At 33.5% G+C, this 22,570-nt stretch overlaps 1 protein-coding gene and 1 long non-coding RNA gene across 2 annotated transcripts; one reads left to right on the top strand and one right to left on the bottom strand.

The window, feature by feature from the left end:
- The first annotated feature begins 9,243 nt into the window (after positions 1–9,243).
- LOC142633690 (uncharacterized) lies at positions 9,244–15,002 on the top strand. Its single transcript, XR_012843951.1, has 2 exons — positions 9,244–9,465; positions 14,729–15,002. It is a non-coding gene; the product is annotated as an uncharacterized LOC142633690 (long non-coding RNA).
- Positions 15,003–16,182: 1,180 nt separating this feature from the next.
- On the bottom strand, positions 16,183–20,634 carry LOC142633277 (oxoglutarate-dependent flavonoid 7-O-demethylase 1-like). The gene is made up of 4 exons (XM_075807492.1): positions 20,257–20,634; positions 19,745–19,992; positions 17,366–17,690; positions 16,183–16,587 (listed from the first exon to the last, which is right to left on the bottom strand). Exons 1-4 carry the CDS (start codon positions 20,503–20,505, stop codon positions 16,321–16,323), a joined length of 1,089 nt encoding a protein of 362 aa, XP_075663607.1. The 5' UTR covers positions 20,506–20,634; the 3' UTR covers positions 16,183–16,320.
- Between the last annotated feature and the right edge of the window lie 1,936 nt (positions 20,635–22,570).

Genomic DNA, 22,570 nt, shown 5'->3' with positions numbered 1-22,570 from the left:
AATATATATATATATATATATATATATTCCCAGCAAAAAATAGAAGAATTAACAATTGGATAAGATAAATTACGATGAACTATTGCTTTAAAAAAAAATCTGCATACAAATTCTCACAAACACAACTTCAAACTTCCACCCATTATCATTAAGCAGTTATAATGTTCTCCCTCCATCCCTATCCTTCATAGCAACAACTATTTTTATATGTAGCCTCTGTAATGAACGTTATTTTATGTTTTCAAGATAAAAGTTTGCAATCAACGGATAGGGGACGTGAAGTCCGCGCTACAATTAATCTGCCACCATGTTGAAGTCCCTTCATGTTGACAACCCGGCTACTAAAGTTCATTATAGAGTCTACATTCCTAGCTAACAGAGCAACATCATCTCTAGAGGTAATTATTTCATGTTGTCTGGATCTAAATATATGTTAGAATGTATTGTGGGGGTTGGATTTGGGAAGTGTCTTCCTAAGTTTAGTAAGCCCAGATTCACATGTTTAATATTTTAGTGCATTCTGTGTAAGAGATAAAAAAATTATTAAAATTTACCCAAAAAATAGAAGAGTTTGACGCGCGTGCTCAGAGGCTAGTTATAAATAATATATATATATATATATATATATATATATATATATATATATATTTATATAATATGAGTTGAGTTCAAGTTACACCTGGTGTAACTTTAAACAATGTTACATCACTCAATATTTTTTAATTGAATGCGAATTTCAACAAATCCACCGTTGAATAACATTATCATTGTGTATTCTCGATACTTGTAAAATTTCAAGATGATTAAATATTAACAATTATGTCATCAATCAATTGTTTAAATTCAAGTTTTTGTAGTTTAAAATAATGACTAAAATATGAGTCTATGAATCGAATAGTAAATAACAACTGATTGACATGAATATTGGTATGCATATTAAGAACATATAAAACATATAATCCAGCAATTAAAATTTTAAAATATGAATTTAATAACTAATTAGTGAGAGGTGTAACATTGCTTAGAGTTATACCAAGTGTAGCTTGAACCCAACTTATAATATAACATAATCTAATATAGTTACACATAGGCTTTTGGTTTCCACTTGTGCGCCATTATTTTATTTATTAGCTCAATACATGCCCCTTGTGTGTGATTGGGCATAAATATTCCACCAAAACATTTGCCAGTTACACTTCTTTAATTTAAAATTTTAAGGGTAAATTCTACTAAACCCCCCTGAGGTTTGGGCTAATATCATTTAAGTCCAAGACTTTTAAAAAACAACCAACTTGGTCCTTAAAAGACATTTTTATCCTTGACTAGCCAAACCTTCTCATCTTAGTCCCAAACCCTTCTCTCTCTCTCTCTCAGACCTCTGGCTCCCCCCCTCTCTCTCTCTCAGCCACACCCACGACGACTCCATCTCTCTCTCACCCGCACCCACGATGGCTTCATCTATCTCTCACCCATACCCACGACGGCTGAAGACTCCCTCTTTCATGGCCGAAACCCATATTTTCCACTACCATCTTCCACTTTCTTCTCAAATCAGTGCCATGGAGAGATTTGACAAGGGTTTTCGAGCTTCACATCACCACCACTGCTATCGTTCCATGCCAACAACTTTGATCTGGTGCCAAACATGCTTGGGTCTTCGTTTTTGGGTTTGTATCTCTATTTCTAGGTTTGGGTCTCTATTTCTAGGTTTGGGTCTTTGTTTCTATTTGGATTTGTGTGTCAAATGTCAAGGGAACATTTGACAAGACCCACAAGCTCCGCCACCACCATTGGCGACGCCAACACTGGTGGACATCGATCTCTATTCTAATTTTTTTTCTCTTTTGGTTTGGTTCTTTGTTTGTTTGGGTCTTGGTCAATTTACGGATTTGGTTTTCTTATGTGATATAAGGATTTGGTGATTTTTGATTTAAATTTGAAATGGGGTTTGGGTATGATCATTTGCGAATTTGTGGGTATATTTTGATATAGGATTTGTCTCAAAATGGTTCTAATTGGTGATTTTGTTAGCGTGTGCATATGAATCTGTGTATGATTGGTAATTTGGGATGATTTTTGGGGGTTTTAGGTTTTGGAATTTGTATAGTTAAGTGTGTGTGTTTATGATCAATGAGATGGTGCATCTGTGTCGTGTGATTTGTGCTCAAATCCATGCTTGTTAGGGATAAAATTGTCTTTTAAGGACCAAGTTGGTCATTTTTTAAAAGGCTTGGACTTAAATGGTATTAGTCCAAACCTTAGGGGGGTTTAGTGGAATTTACCCAAATTTTAAACTCTTCATCTTTAATGGTCAGAAAAAACAATCCTTTCATGTCATTTAGTGTTTTTACTTTTTAGAAAATCCCCAAATCTCAATTCTATTCTTCAAACTCAAACCCTAACTTCTTATTTTCTCAAATCTCAAATGATTCAAGTTAGCAAAGCTAGTGTGAGTGATAAAATAATTTTTGTAGAACCACTCGCGAGGGAAGATCCTATTAATAATCAAGTGGAACTTGGTCGCATCACTCATGATCCTTCTACTGATCAATGTGCACATTTATAGAATTGACTTGGAAGGAGATGTTGAAGATTTTATGAGGTGTGGCATTTGCCCTTGTACAATTGAAATAAATATATAATTTTTAGTGGGATAGATGGGTCAAGAAGCTTATATACTTTAGAGTAATTATAGTATCACATAAAAAATCACTATTTTTGCAAAATAGAATTCTAACTACATTAACAGTGTAAATAAACACTGTAAGGACGTAAATTGGTTCACGGCCCAATAGATTTGGACAATGACCCAACAAGCCCACAACAATAAATTGTTAGAGAGTGAGTTTAATATTGAATGTTTAACGAGTCCAGTAAGAATCATTACGGGTTAGTTTAGTGTTGGAATATATGAGAATAACAAGTTGAAAAGAAAAATACTCATCGGTCAAGTTTGAGGATGGTATGTTCTTGTATTTAGCTCTCAGACTTATATAAGTATTCAAGTTCTTCATTACAAAGTAGTTCCACCCCCCGCCCCCCTCCCAATGCAATCCTTTCCCTTTTATAGCCCTTCACCTTCCCTTATCTTAGCCCTCCACTTGTTGATCAAATAACTCATTTTCTTGATACTTGTCTCATCAAAATTTTCTTGAAGTCTTTGTGGACAGCTGTAAGGCTAGAGGTCACTGTTCAGGCATCACCTCCACATTAATGCGGCCAATGGGTTAGGTGCAAAGTATTCAATGTGGTGGTAGCAGCTTTTTTCCTATATATTTTTCAATTCTCTATTGACTCTCCTCTCTCCAATACTTATCCTCATTCCAAGCATGGGTTGTCCACTTCCTAGTACTTATTGGGTGGTCGGACTTCAGGCTTCCACTTTGTTTCCGGAAGAGGTTTGTCTGCTCGGACAACATCACCAGCTTGTTGAGACTAGCTCTCGTCCTCGGCCCGATAACCTACTCGCATTTACTAATACTTGTTTGTCCTCAGGCTATTTGGCATCCTCGGGTCTGACCCACGGCTCAATACCCTTATCCGAGCCATTTATCCCCATAAACACGATTATTGTTTATATGAAAATATGTTTTTTAATATTTTCTTTAATAAGATAGATGTGATTTGAGAGAGTAATAAAAAATTGTTAAAAAAATAACATTTTAATGAAATGTAATGTAAAATAGATAATTTGATATAAGTGTTTTTAAAGACTAGTGTGGATGGCACGTGCAAGGCACGCTCATTCATTTTTTTTTAATTTAAATTATATATATATATATATATATATATATATATATATATATATAAAAAATACTATAGCCTAGTTAATTATTTGAAAAAGTATTAAACTATATACATAAAAAAATGTATGTCATACAAAGTTAATCTTATTTGTATAAGAATTTTAATACTTATTTGCTAAAGGCAATATCCACTCATTAAAAACTTCTAAGAATGATAACGAATATCATCATCTTCCAACCATAAGCAACTAAATTTTGCTAAAACCTTGTCATAATATTTAAATTTTTGCAATGAATGATGTCATATGCTACAATTGAAACTCTTTATCAAGTACCTTCAACCATACACAATGAAAACTTTGTCATTCATACTTTCTTTTTTATCATTCTACATGAGTCTAGGTGCAATCTTTAGCTTAATTAATTTTTAATGAACACCCATTTAGGCAAGAAAAGAAAGAAAGAAAAGAAGATAACAAAAGACATGTCATCGAATTTTCTATTAGATAAATTATAAGTATCAATGATTTAAAACCTAGAAAATAATGTTCTCTAGGTAATAAATAAAACACCTTATATTAAGTATTACTACCATCTAAAACTCAAAATACGTGAATAAAATTTGTAGGATGTTAAAATTTAGTTAGAGTATTTTAGAAATTACATAATGGAATATTTTAAGAATCATAATCTTTCATTAGGGTTTAACTAAAAGAATAACAATATGATGTATTTTCTATTTTCCAAAATATTAAGGGGGAAATTTCTAAATTTTGAAGTTTAAGGAGGAATTGTGAACTACCCCAAACATAAAGGATGAAAAGTTTTTTAATCCTAAGGTTTTTTGTGTGTGTATGTGTGTGAGTGTGTGTGTGTAAAACTATGTATTTTTACTTCAAATGGTGTATAAAGAAAAAAAAAATACAAAAATTCAACCTAAGAAAACTGTACGTGCATAGTGAATTTTGGCTCAACAAAAATTGACTAATAAAAAAAATTCTAGAAACACAAATAATGGCATAGTGAATTTTAGAAACACAAAAAACTGTACGTGCATAGTGAATTTTCATAATACTTTTATAACTTTGTTATATTTTACTTTGACTTGTAAAAATTTAACACATCAGCAGTTATGAAAATATTGTAACGAGAACAAGATGTCTTAATATTTTCACAAGAGAAATATTATGTCCACAACATTTTTATTACAAATCATAAGTAGCAAGTTGTTACGGGGTTGTTATTGGTGGGCAAAAAAATAATTTTGTTGCTAAGTTAAATTAGAACCAATAACAATTTACCATCTATGATTTGTTATGAAAGTGTTGTGGATATAATACTTTTTTTTTTTTTCATAATACCTTTATTTTTAGTTGCGGTTGGTTCCAATATAATATTTTATTTTGACCTATTAGGAATTAACACCTTTTGTGGCAATTTGTTGTGTTATTATATATAAACAGGATAACTAACATCTCATATGTATATAAAATAAAAAAAAAGAGTTCAACGGGCGATATTACACAAAAAAATAAAAAGCCAATAAATAGTGCAAATTGAACTATCTAAGACACTGTAGCTATACTACTATAGCTTGGAGCATTCCCTCTTTTTATATAGAAATTATAGATGACAAGTTGCTACTGTTTTTAAAATGGATCCACGACTGATATCACTTTTTTATCCATCAATAGTAACTTACTACTTATGATTTGTTGTAAAATTAATGTGAAAATATTGTGGACTTAGCATTTTCTTTATTTGATCTATAAGAAATTGAGACCTCAACAATTGTGAAAATATTATGATAACAAGTGTTGTAACATTTTCGCAAATATACTTACTTTCAATTGTGGTTAGTTAGGGGTGTTAATGTTTGACCCAACCTGCGAACACGACACGAACACTATTAGGATTAGTGCCCTTAAATCCTATTTTATGATACTATGTATGACATTATATGTGATTTAATGTTTTGATTGATAAAGTTGTTTTATTATTATCTAAAAATAATGGTAACATGATTATTGAGACATTATCATATAGTCCATGAAATGCATAGTATGTGATTTAAGCGAAAAGTCACAGAAGATATGAATCACAAGTTCTTTGTAAACTCAGAATTGTAGTTCGTAGTCGGTGATGAAATTGAGCATTTTATCTGCGAAGACTATAACATATCAACTAAGATGATTTGTCTTGATCATGGAAATGGAGATTTCTAGTTGGTATGTTGATATGTTTTAAGAGTTAAAATATATTGAACTGGATCACTGTGAGATTTATTATTCTCCTAACGACTGTTAAATGAATAATAAACTCATAACTTATATTTACATGAACTTTTAATCCAAAGAGGATAATGAACCTGATCATGAAGTATAGGTTGCTTTGATATATCAGAAGTGAGATCTATAATTACGGTCAAAACCTCAATATGTTGGGCAACCACATTTAGTGTTGAAGAAACATATATTCTCAAGATGGAATTCATAGTCTCTTAACGGAGATACAAAATATTCCCTTGGGATAAGTTTAATGGGTTCAATTATTCAGAAAGGTAGGCCTAACCACTTTAGTAAGGAGTTACTAAAGTATATATTTATGGAATTGGATTTCATAAATATATGATGAATAACTTAAAGGATTAAACCGGGTACTCAAGGAATTAAGATGTAGTAATCTACAGAATGGCAGTCTACTTTTATGACTTTGTATTACTATGAATATTTTATGAAATTGTTGCATGTACAATAAAGTCTTGAGATATAATTTATAAATAAGGCCTAGAGTGCAACTATATTTTTATAGTGGTATTAAATATAGTTAATGGTAACTTTGGACTTGTCAAGAGTTGACAGAAAAGTCCAAGGCCCATTGGAGCTAGTGTCTTATTGGTCTATTTTGGTCCCACTCCAAGCCACACACTTAAGCCTAATTGGAAAGGCTCAAAAGGTCAGCCCAATTAGATAATCAGTTAGATACAAAGGGAGAAACATACAGAATTTTCTGATAAAAAAAAAAACAATAAGAACACTATTGTGAAGTGGCGTAAGAAACTTATTTTTGTATGGATGTTATATTTTATATTAAGCTGGTTTAAATGGGTTGTGTCACGTTCGTGTCAACCCAAAACGACATGTTTATTAAGCATGTCAAGTGAGCCAGGTTGTGTCAACCCGCTTTATTAATAGGTCGGATTAAGGTTGAAGAGTTATAAAACGATTATTAAATAAGTCGGGTTTGAGTTGAGGCATTTAGTTGAATACCCCTACCTCAACATGACACAAACCCAACACACTAATTCGAATTGACACTCCTACTGGTTAGTCACAATCTCATATTTTATTTAAACTTATAAAAAATTGACATTTCAGTAATTATGAAAATATTGTGAAATTTATTTTGTCAGTATAACAATATATATGCCAAGTCATATAAATATTTAAAAGAAAAAAAAGAGCACAAACCAAAATGGCATAACTGAAAAAAGAAAAAAAAAAAAAAAGACAAAATACAAAACGGTGAGTTTTGTATACCAATTGACTAAACCAAATTTGATTAAACCAAATTTACTGTAGAAAGAGCCCGTTGGCTCTTTTTATATAGTTAGTACTTAGTAGAAGTGGCTTTATATAATAGAAAAAAAAGTAGCTTTTTATATTAAAAAATGAGTTTTTGTTTGGTATATTAACAAACAATTTTAGGAAACTTTTTAATGAAAAAAAGAAAAAGAGAAAGTGACTAATTTTTTTTGACAATCTTTTTAATTTTTCATAAAAAGTTTTTAATAATTAATATATGACCACACACATTAATTGGACTCTTAAAAGATGAGAAAATTATACTTTACTATTCTAAACTATACTTCATATTATACTTTGCATCATAAACTTTTTGAATGCACGTTTTTCATTCTAAATTATGAACATTGTTACACTTTGCACCTTAACATTAAGTTTGCCGTTAACTTGGATGGAAATTTAAAATTTACGGTGTAAAGTATAATTAGAAACATAGGTTAGGGTGGTAAAATCTAATTTCTCATTTGTTTGTAAGGGATTAAGAAGATAAACAATTAAGACTTTTCACATTATGCTATATTTTTTCCATCTAAGTTAATAACAAACTTAATGTCAAAATGTAAAGTGTAAGAGCATTCACAGCAGTGGAGCTAAATAGCTATATTGCTATTTTAGCTCCACTCAAACCCCAAAAACCCACCTGCAGCAGTGGAGGCAAAGCTAAAAAATTTTAGCTTTGCGCTACAGTGCTCATGTATCAATACATGAGCACTGTAGCTGAAAGTTATAAAAAAAAATAATTTTTTATTCGGGCACTGAAGCTACTCTCTCCATTTCCATTTCACTTTCTCCTCTCCTCTCCATTTCCATTTCACTCTCTCCTCTCCATTTCCATTTCACAATCACACTCTGAAGCTCACCGCCGCCGACGCCGCCTTCAACATCAGCTGAGACCCACGCCGACGCCGATCAGCTGAGACCCACGCAAGCTCACCGCTGATCAGACCCACGCCGATTCAGCTCCACGCAAGCTCACCGCCGATCAGACCTATGCCGATTCAGCTTCACGCAAGCTCACCGCCGATCAGCTTCACTCTCAATGCTCACCCAACGCCGATCAGACCTCCGCCTCAATCCACTTCTCTTCCGCCGATCAGACCCACGCCGACATTGTCCTCCTCACCGAAGCCCAGCTCTATGATTGATGATTTTTATTTTGTTTATAATTGGTGATTTTGTTTGGTTTGAGTTGAGGAAAAAGATTGGAGATTTCGGTTGGTTTTTTTTTTTTTGGCTGCTGTGGACTGGTGGTGGTGGTGGTGGTGGTTGTGACTGTGGCTGATGGTAAAGGTGGTTGTGGTTGGTTGTATGAATGTTTTTTGAGTTGTGGGATATATTATTTTATTGTAGGAGATATATTATTTTATTGTGATGTTTATATTATTTTATTGTGTTGAAAGCTAAAATAGATTCACTACTGCAGCATATGTGTAGATATGTATAGGTAAAATAGATAAAGTAGCCTTTGATGAAGTTAAAAAGCTAATTTTTTAACTCCACTGCTGTAGATGCTCTAATAATGATCATAATTTAAGGTAAAATATGCCCTCGAAATAATTTAAGGCGGTAAAGTTTAATATTGAATTTTTGGAGCTGACGTGACAAAATAAATAGCTTGTCCCTTCTGAGTTCTGATTGGGAGGTGGATATTACGCGCCTGGAATGCAATCAAAATTCGTGAACTTAAAGATGGAGCTAGAAGACAACGAAGGGACAGAGAGACAGAGATTTGTGTCTTTGTTGTTTGTGTGAGTACTTGTGTTGCGGTGTGTGTGCGTGTGATTTCTGTTTTTGAAGACAGAACTCAATGGGCGGGGTTTCATTTTCAAACCAAACAAACTTTTTACCTCGGATACGTAACAAAAAAACAAAAAACAAAAAAAAACACAAAGCCTGTTTGCCTCGTGATTGGTGCCACCTTTATAGCCCACTCTCACAGTAGCTACACAAAACCCAAATACTCTCACTTTCTCCATACATATACTCAGATCCTCTTTCTCTTGTTCTGTGCTGTTGTGCTTGTGGGTGGGTTTAGGGTTTTAGATGTGTCCAGCAATTCAATCCCAAACCCAACTTGGCCATGGCTTTCGTCACTTGTTCATTCCATTCCCTGAGAGGTGGTTTGTGCTAAAAAGGTATGATTTTTCCTTCTAACTTGTTTTTATATTTTTGGGTTTAGTTTTTATTTCTATGCTGGTTATAAAGGGTTCTGATTTTGACTTTGCATTGTTGTGTATGGGATGCTATGAGATCTTTTTGAAGTTGGGTTTTTGACATGAGTTATGATTTGGATTTTTTTTTTCTTTATCAAAAAGAATGTTTTTTTCGAACCTTAACCCCTGTAATCCCAAAGAACATTAATGTACTTATTATATTAAAGTGAGAATTTTCGAGTAAAAACAAGTAGATTACTAGGCTGGAAGAGGGAAGAACAATAACACTTGTCATAGAAATATCAAACATAAGGGAAGGGAATGAGAAAATTTCATTACTCTTGGAGAGGATGGGAAAAGATGAAGAGAGAAAATCACACAATTGTTCATATGTTATGTGGTGATTGGGGGAGTTGGGGGGTTGGTGTTGCATGCCCCAATATGGACTGCATAATGTATAGGTGCACTTGTGATCAGTTGTAAAATAGAAGAGAAACTGTATAGAATGTAATATTGGGTACAGAGGTTTTACGGGAAAGGAAGAGCATTAATTTAAATCCAATATATTTCAGGCATGTGCTTGGTCCAAAGTAGCCTGTGTTTGTCATTGAAGATAAAAATTTGTACCTGAATTCATGCACATGCTATATTGGAACTGTTATCGGGATGGTTACAGTTGTCATCTCCTATCTTCCTGTCTTGTCAAAGTATAGGAATTATATGTTCAACAGGGATATAAATTATCTTCTCTACTTTTCCTGGTGTGTGTTTAAGTAGATGTTTTGAAAAACGTTTGAATTTTTCCATCTACATAACATAATCAACATACTACTCAAAATAGTTTGGATATAGATGAATTTTCAGTGGTATAAGGCGCCTTCTGTATTTTCTGTGCACAGTTTGATGGGTGTTATAATTGAGTCATTCATTTGAAATTGGAAAACTTGGAGTACTTTGTATAAATTGGTTCCCAGGAACCAGGTAGGAAACTATGGATTGACATACTGTTAACCATGTTATCTGCCGAAGTTTGATTGCTTCTGTAATTTTCTCTAAAATATATGAGTTTGACTGAGTTCCTGGATACTGGAGGCAGTTTGGTAAGGTAGGCAATTTCCTAGGACTCTTTTGCCGGTTGCATCAATCTCTAGTCTTATGATACTATCTTTCTTTTTATTTTTTATTTTTTATTTTTCCAATTTCAGCGTGTTGTAAAATAATATGTCTAGCTAATTAAGATGTAATTGGCACAACAATAGGCCGGATAGTAGCTAATTTGTCGATTTATTTTTCTACAATAGCAGATTCAATTCCCTTTTTATTTGCTCTCCTTTTTTTGCGCAAAATTCTCCTCATCATGCAATTCAAGAATTTTCTTCTTATCAAATGTTTCCCCCATTAACCTTTTAGGTTGCTGTTTTGGCTCGTCTTCAGTTCATCTAGGTGTTACGACTCATAACACCTAGATACTTATGACTTACAACTAGATTTTTTTTTTTTAATATTATTATTTTAAGTAAATAATTTCATTAAAATCAGAAAAAGTGCTGCCAAAGTGCACTAGCTGTATACAGTGGGACACTAGCAACAGAAGAATATAGAAAATATCAATAAAAAACATCTAGGAAAAGCTCAAGGAGGCAATAATCTAGGAACCCCTTCACTAAAATTGAGGAGGTGATGATGTCCACTCAAGTGAGGACTTTAGGAATGTGTACTTTAGTTTAACCATGTGAAGTTCTTGATCCTCAAAGCACTGAGCATTACGTTGACAACAAATGCGCCACATAAGACACAAGCAAACTACTCGCCAAACAGTCCCATTACCATGCCTCCCAAAAGCACCATTTCCAACCCTGATCATCTTCGAAACTGACACGGGCATAGCCCTAGAAACACCAAACAGGGAGTAAACCATAGCACACTAGTCTTGATGCCACTACGCAGTGAAGAAATAAATGATTCATATCCTCGTGAAACACCATTCTGTCTAAATGATACCCCTCTTCCTCAAGTTATCCGTTGTCAAAGCCCTCCCGAAAGTTAAGCGCTAAGAACCAAGAGAAGAAAGCCACCCTTGGTGGGTTGCTATCTTTCAAATACTTAAACAAGGAATTCCCCCCCAACCCCCTCTCTCCCCCCTTTCCTTTCGAGGCTCTGAGTACCTCTTCATCAGGAAAAAAAAAGGAATCCACACCAATTTATTAGAGCATTCTTATCAAACCTTGTAAATGCTAAAAATCTTATTTTTTTAGCATTTTTAACCCAAAAGCTTGCTCCATCAAACCTCTCAAATTGTATAATTTTTGCAATTGATGGACAGTGCCATCTCATATTTGGGACCGCACTATTCACAAATTATAAAACTTTAATTATTTTTTTATTCAGTGGAGCCCACTATCTTTTCTTCTTTGTCTTCACCATTTCTTCTCATTCCGTTTCTTCCTGTTTCACCATTTCTTTGCTCTCTCTTCTCTAATCTCTCTTCTCTCTCCGTGGTTTATGGTCTGTAGTGCTCGTCGCCGGTCTCTGCACTTCACCGGTCTCTGCTTGTTGCCTGTCTCTGCTCGTCGTTGGTCTCTCTGCTCTCAGTCACTTGAACTCTCTGCTCTCAGTCACTCGATCTCTCTACTCTTCGTTTGCAACGTCGCCGATCTCTCTACTCTCAGTCACTCGATCTCTCTACTCTCAGTCACTCGATCTCTACTCTTTGGCCGGCAGGTCGCCAGTGCCTCCGATTCGCCCTCACCGGTTCAGATATATTTTTATGATTTCTCCCTCATGTTCCGATTTGCAGGTTGTGGGTTCCGATTCTCCCTCATCAGTGGAGGTTTTTTTTTTTTTTTTTTTTTTTTTTTTTTTTTTTTTTTTTTTTTTTCTGCTGTGATTGGTGGTGGTGAGTGGTTGTGGGTGGATGTGGATGTGGAGGTTTCTTTTTTCTGTGATTTTCTTTTTCTTTTTTTGTTAGTGGTGGTTGTGGTGGGTGGTTGGTAGTGTGGTGCCGGTGGTGCTGTGAGAAAGAGAGAGACAGAGGAAAAATAAAAAATTATTGAAAAAAATAAAGAAACAATATTTAAATGAAATTGTAAAAAAAAATAGAAGTTTTGATATAGGTTGTATTGTAAAGTGGTATGTTATACGTTATAAATATAGGTTTTGATAGGGTAAATGCTAAATTTTTTAAAATGCTTGATAAGAATGCTCTTAACCTCTTCAATCAGTATCTTAGTACTGTAGAGATGATCCCACAACAGAGTCACAACCTCTGTACCACTGCTTTCCAATCTTGCACTGCTGGAGGAACACAGGATGCCAATAACTCTACATAATTTGCCACTGTGGCATCTTTATCTTGGGCTAATAGATACAAATCTGGAAATATCTCCTTAAGAGTAGACTCCCACTGCCACAAGACCTACTTTTGATCCATCCTCGACATCATATCTAACAAATTTCACAAAATGATCCCATACTCTTCTAATAAACTTCCATAACACTACACCGTATGAGCACTGAACCTCCCCAGAACTCCAAAACTCACTAGAGGATCTGTACTTTAACTTTGCCCTGTTTTTCCAACTGGTTGGAATTTGTTGCATATAGTTTTGACTTTTGAATTGTTGTTTACAGTCTGCTACTTTCTCCTTCAGCTGTTCTACCTTTCTAGCAAGTTGTTTTGATTCATCAGCATCCTGTTTTTGCCTCTTACCTTCCCTTTGTAGCATTTTAAATCTGTGTAGGAGATTTTGCTGTCTTGCTGTACAGTTGTCTTGTGGCAATTCAAATCATGTTTAGGCTTAAAAATGGTAAATTTCTCCTTAAAATTTACAAAATTCAAACCGAATAGCTGTTTCTTTAGCGTCTTTGGTTTCAACTCTCAGCCTACTTTTGACTCGAATAATAGTCATGCATTTACTTTCTACTACAGACAATGAATAGTTCGTCATATTTTCTTGCATAATCATTTATGCACAAATCACCTTGTTTAAGAGTGTATAGTTGCTTGAGAAAATCATCTTGAAGATTTCTTAGAAGAATTTCTATAAGAAGTGTCTTACCCTCTTCCCAAGTCAATTAGCATCTCCCAAGATGTGAAATCATTATGGCAGAAACTGGATTTATGATGTAATTGATGTAGCACAAATTCACCAAGGGAATTGAGAATTAATAAGAACAAAAAAATAAAAAGAACTTAGGAATTGACGCCTAGGAATCAACACCAAGTCATTGAAAAAATTCCAATAGAAATTTATTCATAGTAAACTTGTGTTAGGAGTACAGTCGTACACTTATAAAGACCATTAGGACTAAATCCTAACCCTATTTGACTGGAGCCAAAGCCTAATTATTGAATAAAATAAGATACAAATAACCAAAATAGCTTAGAAGACTTAAAATAAAATCCAATAGGCCAATAGGAAAAGATACACTTGCTTCTAAAAATTAAATAAACTAAACTAAAATAAAATTGTCTTCGCACTCCTTGGATCATTCTCCCTTGGTTGGAGACAACTTGGCCTTGAGTCTTAAAAGTGTTTAAGGATGGGAACTCTTGCACTTGATGCTAGCACCAACTCTTGAATCACCTTGTTAATATGTAGTCTAGTATCCTAAACATGTTGAACATCTCCATTTAGCTTTAAACTTTGCTAAATTATAACCTCTTATAAAAAAAGATTTGCCAAATTATAGCCTGTTGTTAGATTGAGGGAGAGTATTATTAAATTATTAAGGGCAATTTAGTTTGGTCAACCCACTTTTTTGAGATGTTTTATTGTGTTTTTAAGGTGCATGGAGTGAAGCTTTTTATTATGAAGGATCACAATCTGTTGAACACCATGTTTTATCTTTCCTCTGATAAATAGGATAATGGTATGAAAACTGATATAGCAGTTACAGCATATCACCTTAAACCAGCAAGTGGTCCAATATTGCGTACTTGTATCACAATAAACCAGAAAGTAGTCCAATATTGTGTGCATACTTTCATGTGCATGTCATCACGAGACTTGTTCCATGTATGACCACTGCAGTAGAAAAAATGCAACTTCAACCTCAAAGCATTTCATCTGATATTAACTAATTTTATTTTTTGGTGGTGTAAATAGTGTAGAGGTTCAATTCTTCTTTTGTCAGTCTCGTTCTTTCCATTAATGACATACTGTAAATCTTGATGTAGTTACCTTTAATATGCCACTTATTTTAAGGCTTTTCCTGACAGTTATTCTTGTTGTGTGAATTTTAGGTTCAGAGATTACACTGATGCCTGCTGTAAGGGTTTTTCTCTGTTCCAACATATTATATGAAAAATTTATCACTTAAAGGTATTGTTGGAATTTAGGGATTAATATACTTCAGGTCATGAATAGGGAATGAAGCCATTGGTCCGCATAGCATAGCGATATATGTAACATATTTAACAATTTCTGTACATTATTTTTATATTTTAAAAATAGTAGATGTTATGTTGCAACTTTTATTTTTAATCTGTTTGTTTTTAAGTAAATTACTTTGTGATATGTTGATCTCTCTCTCTCTCTCTCTCTCTCTCTCTCTTGGTGTGTGAGTTATATTATGCTTGAGCAGGTGAAGAGTTTTCAGTTGACAAAGTTGATAATGGGGTTACTAGGAAACTATGGCAGAATATGCCAAATTTTTGTTTTGAAATTGGTTGAGTTGATTTGGGGAGAAATGCTAAGCTATGGCAGTTTAGTTAGATTCTTTGCTTGTGGTGTTTTCTGTGACAAATGACATAATGAATATTCTATGTACAATAATTTATTGGCTAAGTTTCCTTTGTTGCTTTATCATATGTTCCGGATTTTTTTCTTTTTTCTTTAGTTTTTATGAATTTTGTATTGTTGCTGGGTGCATTTTTTTATTAGCTGGCCATTTGAACCAATCCTCCTGGCAGAGGAACATCTCTCAAGTTTCATTATCCTAAGAATCTATGGTTAATTGAGAAAGTTCTATTTAATCACAGTTATGCTTCATTTTATTGACTTGATATATTATTATAGCTGTGAGCGATCTGGACTAAAGTGGGTTTGAAATGGTCTGTCGGAGGAAACCATAGTAGTAATGGTGATATAGTGATGTGGTGAGAAATTTAAGAATCTTGGCAATGAGATTAAGAGATGTAGCCTCCTTAATCCTTATACCCCCATAAGGAGTTTTATGAGAAAGAAATAATCAATGAGAATGGGGGGCATCGTCCTATGTTAAAATCTAGTATTTGTTTCTTTCAAATGTATGTTTTTGTGCCTAGTGGTTGTTTTTATGTGTGAATGTGTCCTTATGCCCCCATGCTTTTCTGCCGTATAGTGGCTTGATTTCAATATTTAATTGAATGTATTTTGTTTCTTTCGTTACTGTCTAAAAAATAAATTGCCTATACTGAATGTGAACTAGCACTGTAGTTGGGTTTTCAAGTATTTGCGCACGCTTTTGTGAAGCAGTATTGATATATAGGTATATTGACATCACGTATAAGTTCCGAACTTTCATGCTTTCCTAATGTCCAATTCTCAGATTTTTGAATGATTTTCTCAGATTTTCGCAAGTTATTGATTATCCCTTCTAGTAATCTGACCCAAGAGTTTGCAGGTCGTTCAATTATATGTTCAATCGACATCCCCATCAAAATTAGGCTGTAAATCTAGTGGTCTAATATTTACAACTACGGAATTATAAGTTCACTTGGCAAAACAAACAATTTTATTATGAATATTGCGTTTATTCAAATCTGGATGCATTTAATCAAACCAGGCTTAGTATGCAAGCCACTAGCATACACATGCAATATATAGGTTTTAAACTCGAGAGTATCTCTCAGCCTTAAGTGTCTTTCAGTTCCTCATGCTGGATCCTCATGGAATCAATGAATGCCTTTCCATCGAGTTTGCGAGAGAAAAGTTCCCTGAAATATTCAGTAACGCCTATTCTTTTGAACAATGCTGGAGATTCTGGAGTAATAAGGCTTGGTGCTGGACCCATATCCGCTTCTAGGCTTGGGTTGTAAAATGTGGCCATAGAGAGCCTCTCCTTTGCTGAGTTAACAGTTGCCCGATGCTCAACGCTACGGTAAATTCCGTTCGTCACAATCTGCCAAATCAGTCATGGAAAACCAAAAATGGTAGTTTTGGACTTTGGTAGCTCTTGATTTTGTATGATTCTAGATAAGGTGTCCAAATGAAAAGAAAGAACTATTAAATATAGGATAAGGATTGGGTCTAGTTTTTAATTGCATTGGGTCCATCCAAATGATCCTATTTGTCTACTATTGGATATGTATCATCTACTATTGGATATGTATCATCATCTTGATGAGTCTGGACACGGAAACCAATCTAAATTCTTAGATATAAGTTTTAAAAAATTCTAGGATTACAAACTTTCAAATACCTTTTGCCACAATTATTTTATGTGGTTAATTGTGAGTGGTAGAGAAAAAGTAGTGGGATCATGTGAAAGTAACTGATTGCTAGTTATAATTTGTCATATAAGATAGTTATCGAAAATGGTATGGTAAAGATTGCAGTTTAATTTTGAAATAATTTTTTTTTAAAGAATTTCTTTTCTATTTGGTCTTGCTTTGACTTTTGAGCCCCTTAAATATTGAGCATATTGCAAAAGGATTTGGTGGGTCTATGTATGTGATTTGGTCTTTAATTATGTTTTAAGGAAATGAACCTTAGTTCTTAAGCTAAATGGATAGGAAGATGGAAACTTAATAAAAATCACTCAATAGTTTGGAAGCAATTTTGGTAGCATGAATATAGGCCTTATCATATAATTAATTAGTGATACTTGTAATCATGTGAGAAGAGAGAGCATATTATTTAGGGGGTATTGAATAATTACTCAAAAAATTGGTCTTTACCTCCAAAATGTCGCCAATGTTGACAATAAAGGCATTAGGGAGAGGTTTGACTGAAATCCACCTCCCATCTTTCCTTATCTGGAGGCCTTCCATTTCATTGACTTGGAGGAGGATTGTTAAGCCCACAGCATCTGAGTGAGCATTGAGGCCAATCGCAAGCTCAGGTTGTGGGCACGGAGGATAGTAGTTCATCCTTATTGCTTGAAACCCTTCTTCAAACAGGCTCCTCATGTCATTATGTTCCATTCTTAGAGTTTTTGCCATCAGTTCAAGTATTTTCATGGCAAGGTCTTTAAGCTCTGTTGAGTAAGCGTCTAAATTATCTCTACACGTGAAGGAAGATTGTAAATCACCAGAATAGTAATTAGACTTTGAGTAAACCGAACTAGAAAAAAAAGTTAATGTTGTCTCTCTCTCTCTCTCTCTCTCTCTATATATATATATATCTCTCTCTCTCTCTCTCTATATATATATATATATATATAAGATAGTGTTCTTAATTATTTATTATTATTGTCAAGAGCTAGCTAATATGTTGTTTGGAAGTGGTATTTGGGATTTGGATTTTTGTTTTTTGGGAGGGACGAGCATGGTTTTGAAACCCGGACCGTTCAATGAACCGTAAAAGGGAGAAGTTTAAGATTTTTGAGGTTGGACCGAGGTTGAATCGTGATGACGTTATAATTAATTTAATAATTATTTAAAATACAAATAAATATATTAAATTTGTAAAAATTTAAAAATTACATAAAAATTTATAGGAAAAAGTTGGGTCATTTGTAAGTACTATTTTCTCTTAATTAAATTAATAATATTTAATAAAAAATAATTAAAATAAATGCATAAAATTATGTAATATTGACTAAATTAGTACTTATAGAGATTCAAATATATCTTAATTTACGATAAATATGATATTTGTTAGATTTTCTCTTGTTATTTAAAAGATTTTAAAATATTATATAATAAAAATTATAAATAAATATAACAAAAAAAGTTTTTAAAAATATAACTAAAAAATAATAAACTTAAACCTTAATAAGTTGGCTGTAGCATGTGCTAAAAAAAAAGAAAAAGAAAAAAAAACTTATGACTCATGAGATCTCATGAGAAACCCAACCCCACTCATTCATTTCCCAAAGCATCATTATCAAACTTTACACGTTTCCTCAAGCCACACCTCATGATCAAACTTCAAACCCTATGACTTTTGTCTTCTATTCTTTTAGCTTTCCTGTTGCCTCTACAGCCACCGCCTCTCTCTCCCTCCGTTATTTCTTTCACAGTTTTCAAACAAACAGTAGTCTCCTCCCACAATTTTTCAACAAATAAAGCAGAAACAGAAGCAGAAGCAGAAGCCAGAAGCAGATTTTTAGCCTTTCTTCCATAGTCTTCTATTCTTTTTTTTTTTTTTTTACTTGTTTTCTTTTTTTCTTTTTCTGGGAAGATCTGATGTTGGAGATTATTTTGAGCAATGTTTTGTGATTTTTTAGGAACCGTTAGATCCATGTCCGGTTTTGAAAACTGGGCAGTTTGACCACGGTTCGAGAGGTTGATTGAAAATTTAAAATTTTCGGTTTTGGTAGTTTAAAAAACCGGAATGATAGACGGTCCCGGTTACTGCGGTCCGACTGGCCGGTCCAGTTCAGGTTTCAAAACCATGAGAAAGAGAGGAAATTAAACTTTGAACATTACTATTAAAAATACAGTAAAATGCAAATTGAGCTGATGTGCAAGACTCTTTAATTGGATCATAGTAGTTGATATAGCGTTTTCATGAGTGGACAATACTGCATGCCTATTTGTCATGAATATGACAAGTGAACGTTCATTTTTCAACTGAAAGACTTGACATATTCCACCACTATCTATCTTAATTATTTTATCTTCTCTTTATCGCTCACTAGTGGCATTTCTCTATAGTTTGGCCTTCTGTTTTGATTCCTTCACATGCCAAATTATAATATACATAATTATAATTTAAACTTGCACACAACCTTGTTTGAAAAGAACTAAGATTGTTATTTTAAATACCATATAAATTGTTTTCTTTTTAAAAATAAGTTCTTGAAAACAATTAATAAAAAAGTACAAATTATTGAGTCAAGAAAAAATATAAGGAGTACCAATTATTGTGTGAGAGATAAATTTTTTTGTTTTTAAAAATAAGTTCTTGAAAACAATTAATAAAGAAAGTACAAATTATTGAGTCAAGAAAAAATAAAAGAAGTACGAGAGATATAAATTGTTTTGTTTTTAAAAATGAGTTCTTGAAAATAATTAAAAAAAAAAAATTATTGAGTCAAGAAAAATTATAAAAGAAGTACCAATTATTGTGAAGAGAGAGAGAGAGAGAGAAAGAGAGAGAGAGAGAGATACTTGAATGGGAGAGGAATCTTGGGGATCAAGTGAGGCTTTCTCAAATGGATTGGACGCGTGACCACGTAGAACATGTCTCCCCAATCAAGCTTTTGTTCCTCAGACACAACAAAGGCCTGTCCAAACCCCTCAAGATCTCCTGGTAATTGCCATAACTTCTTCTTCTCTTCCATTGGCAGATTAAAGAGTTCTTGAATGCCTACCTTCACTTTCTCTACCAATGAAATGCTCACCCCATGATTAATTAACTGCGCAAGAGGAAAAGGCTCCATTCAAACTAAAATACAAACTCACTTTGTCATGTTTTACATCATATCATATTTTTTCTCTTTCTCTAATTCCTTTTTTTCCCACTTAACTACCAATTATTTTGATCATGTTTGTTCAGATTCAGCAAGACAGGTACAGTTTTTCCACTCCTAAACATTCTTTTCACAGGGAGAGAGAGAGAGAGAGAGAGAGAGAGAGAGAGAGAGAGAGAGAGAGACAGACAGACAGACAGAGAGGATAACCTGGAAGAAACCCCATTCCTTGCTTGCATAGTGTAACTTCTCCAACTCTGTGTCCATAAATTCTGCAGCAAATAACCTTTGCATGTCGATGACTGGGACTTGGGGTAAAGAGGTGGTGTCAGGTATGATGGGAGGCTCATTAGGAAAACGCACATAACGTGGTGGGACTGTGCTTGTCGTCTCCTTTGCTAGCTCTTGAACACAAGCAACTGGTATAGAGTTCCCAAGCGTCGTTATTTCTGGTTCCATAGCTCCAAGAAAACCCAAAGAGAAAGAGCTTAAAGTCTGAACTTCTGAACAGAGAACCGTAAACTTTAAATTTACACCAAGAGTTTAAAAGGACTACAGCATGGGCGGCGCTACAGCCAGCCAAGGGGTTCATTGAGCCCCTGACCTGACCCAATAAAAAAAAAAAACACTATATATAATTATTTTTACCCCTAAATAAAAAATTTCAACACTTTAAACTTAAATTTTGTTTGAAACCAGATGAAATAAGCTTAAATACAATTATTTTAGTGCTATTTTTATAAGAATTTTACAAAAAAAAAATTAAATGATATATTGTAATCGGTTTTTTTTAAACTTACAATTGATATTACTTTTTTATATATTTTTAACTACTTATTACTTAAATTTTATTAAAATAGTATTACTGTTAAAATTTCTTCTTTATTAAATAAAATAAATAAATAAATTTTCTCTCCAAAGCATTCCTAACTCCAACACGATTGACCCCTGAAAAAAATTCTGAAGCCGCCCTGTTAACATCAGAATTTTCTTAAGAAACCTACTTGCCTTTCCCATTTTTCCATACAGGTAGGTACATGCTCTGCCAGCTGCCAAGTTCCAACTTCCTTTTCGTTTTAAATAAATTACACGTGGTATAAGAAATCAACAGTCCAAAATAGTTTGCAGAAAAAAGGAGTACGTGTCTGTAAGTACCTGACATTTAACAACGTATTTGAATTTGTAGCGGAGTATCTGTAACCTTTTTTTTTTTTTTTGGGTTCTTGGAGCATGTATCTGAACTTTTTAAAATTTTTTATTGTTCGAGTATAGTAGGTTTGCATCAACAATTTCAACCCTCCTTGCTCTTACAAGGGAAAGAGGTTCGCATATAAGTTAAGAGGTCATTGGTCATGTAACTTGACAATTTTGGCTTTGATTTGTCATTTTGGTCATGTTTTTTTAAGAATGTGAGCATGGAAGTCTTTCTAACGTTTTCTATTTCAGAAGTTAATACACTTTCTTAAGTTCAAACATTTGATAAAGCTAAAGAAGTAGAATGGATGTGAAGTATGCAATGAAAACAGCTTAACATTACAAGGTTTTTTCCCACCAAATTTTCTTTTACTCCTTCACTTTTGTTGCTGATCAACCTTTGAATTGGTCTTGACACAAGACAAAAACTTTACTGGCCATGTAGGGTCTTTAGAAATTCTGCACAAACCAGGAATTTTGACCATGTCATGAGTTTCGTTTGGTATTTTAGGATTTAGAAAATAAAAATATTGGATTTTGAATATAGATATTTAGGGAGTTGATGGCTTTTTGGTGTCGTAACATAGGATTATTTGAATGTGAAAATAAATTGTGGTCCCAGATATTTTTCCCCCAATCTCTCTTTCTTTGCTTGGTGCTAATTTCTAGATTTTGACATTTTGTCCTTCTTTCAACTATTGCGTGATAATTTCAAACAACCATATATATTTTTTTTTGGATGTGAAACAACCATATCTTTGATCAATTTATTTTATCCCTCTTTCCATTATTTGATATAAGCCTAGATGTCGATTAATAAGTTTATCTTTTTATTTTTTTTACCTACACACATGTTAAACTTGAGAACGCTTTTGTAATCTTTCTAGGAAAAGGTTTTTTGTGAGCCTAGTGTTTCTAGGAAAAGGATTGGCCATAGCCTATAAGGCTTCCTCATGGTCAACAAATATAGAAATTAAATTTTATAAAATTCCAAAACCAGATTTTAAGCTCTTGGGGTGTGATTGCTTAGGAAAGTGGGAGTAGCTGGGATTTATATATCTTTCTTTTTTTTCGTATCTTCTTTTCTCATATCTTCTTTTCTACAACTGTGATGTAGAAGAGTGTGACTAGTCGAAAAGAAACGGTGGTTCACGTATAAGTCATATACAGCTATTTACAGTTTGTCACGTTGAAGTTATGACAAAACAGTTGCAAAATAGTTTGTAATTTTAGAACTACTCGAGTTTCTTAGGCTTTGTTTGGGAGTTTATAAGAGAATGGAATGGAATGATAATAAGGGAATGTAAATGAATGGAATTGAATGTATTTA

Source organism: Castanea sativa, chromosome 5 (genome assembly GCF_040712315.1).
Source record: "Castanea sativa cultivar Marrone di Chiusa Pesio chromosome 5, ASM4071231v1".
Classification (NCBI taxonomy): Eukaryota; Viridiplantae; Streptophyta; class Magnoliopsida; order Fagales; family Fagaceae; genus Castanea; species Castanea sativa.
This window is presented reverse-complemented; position numbering and strand designations above follow the sequence as displayed.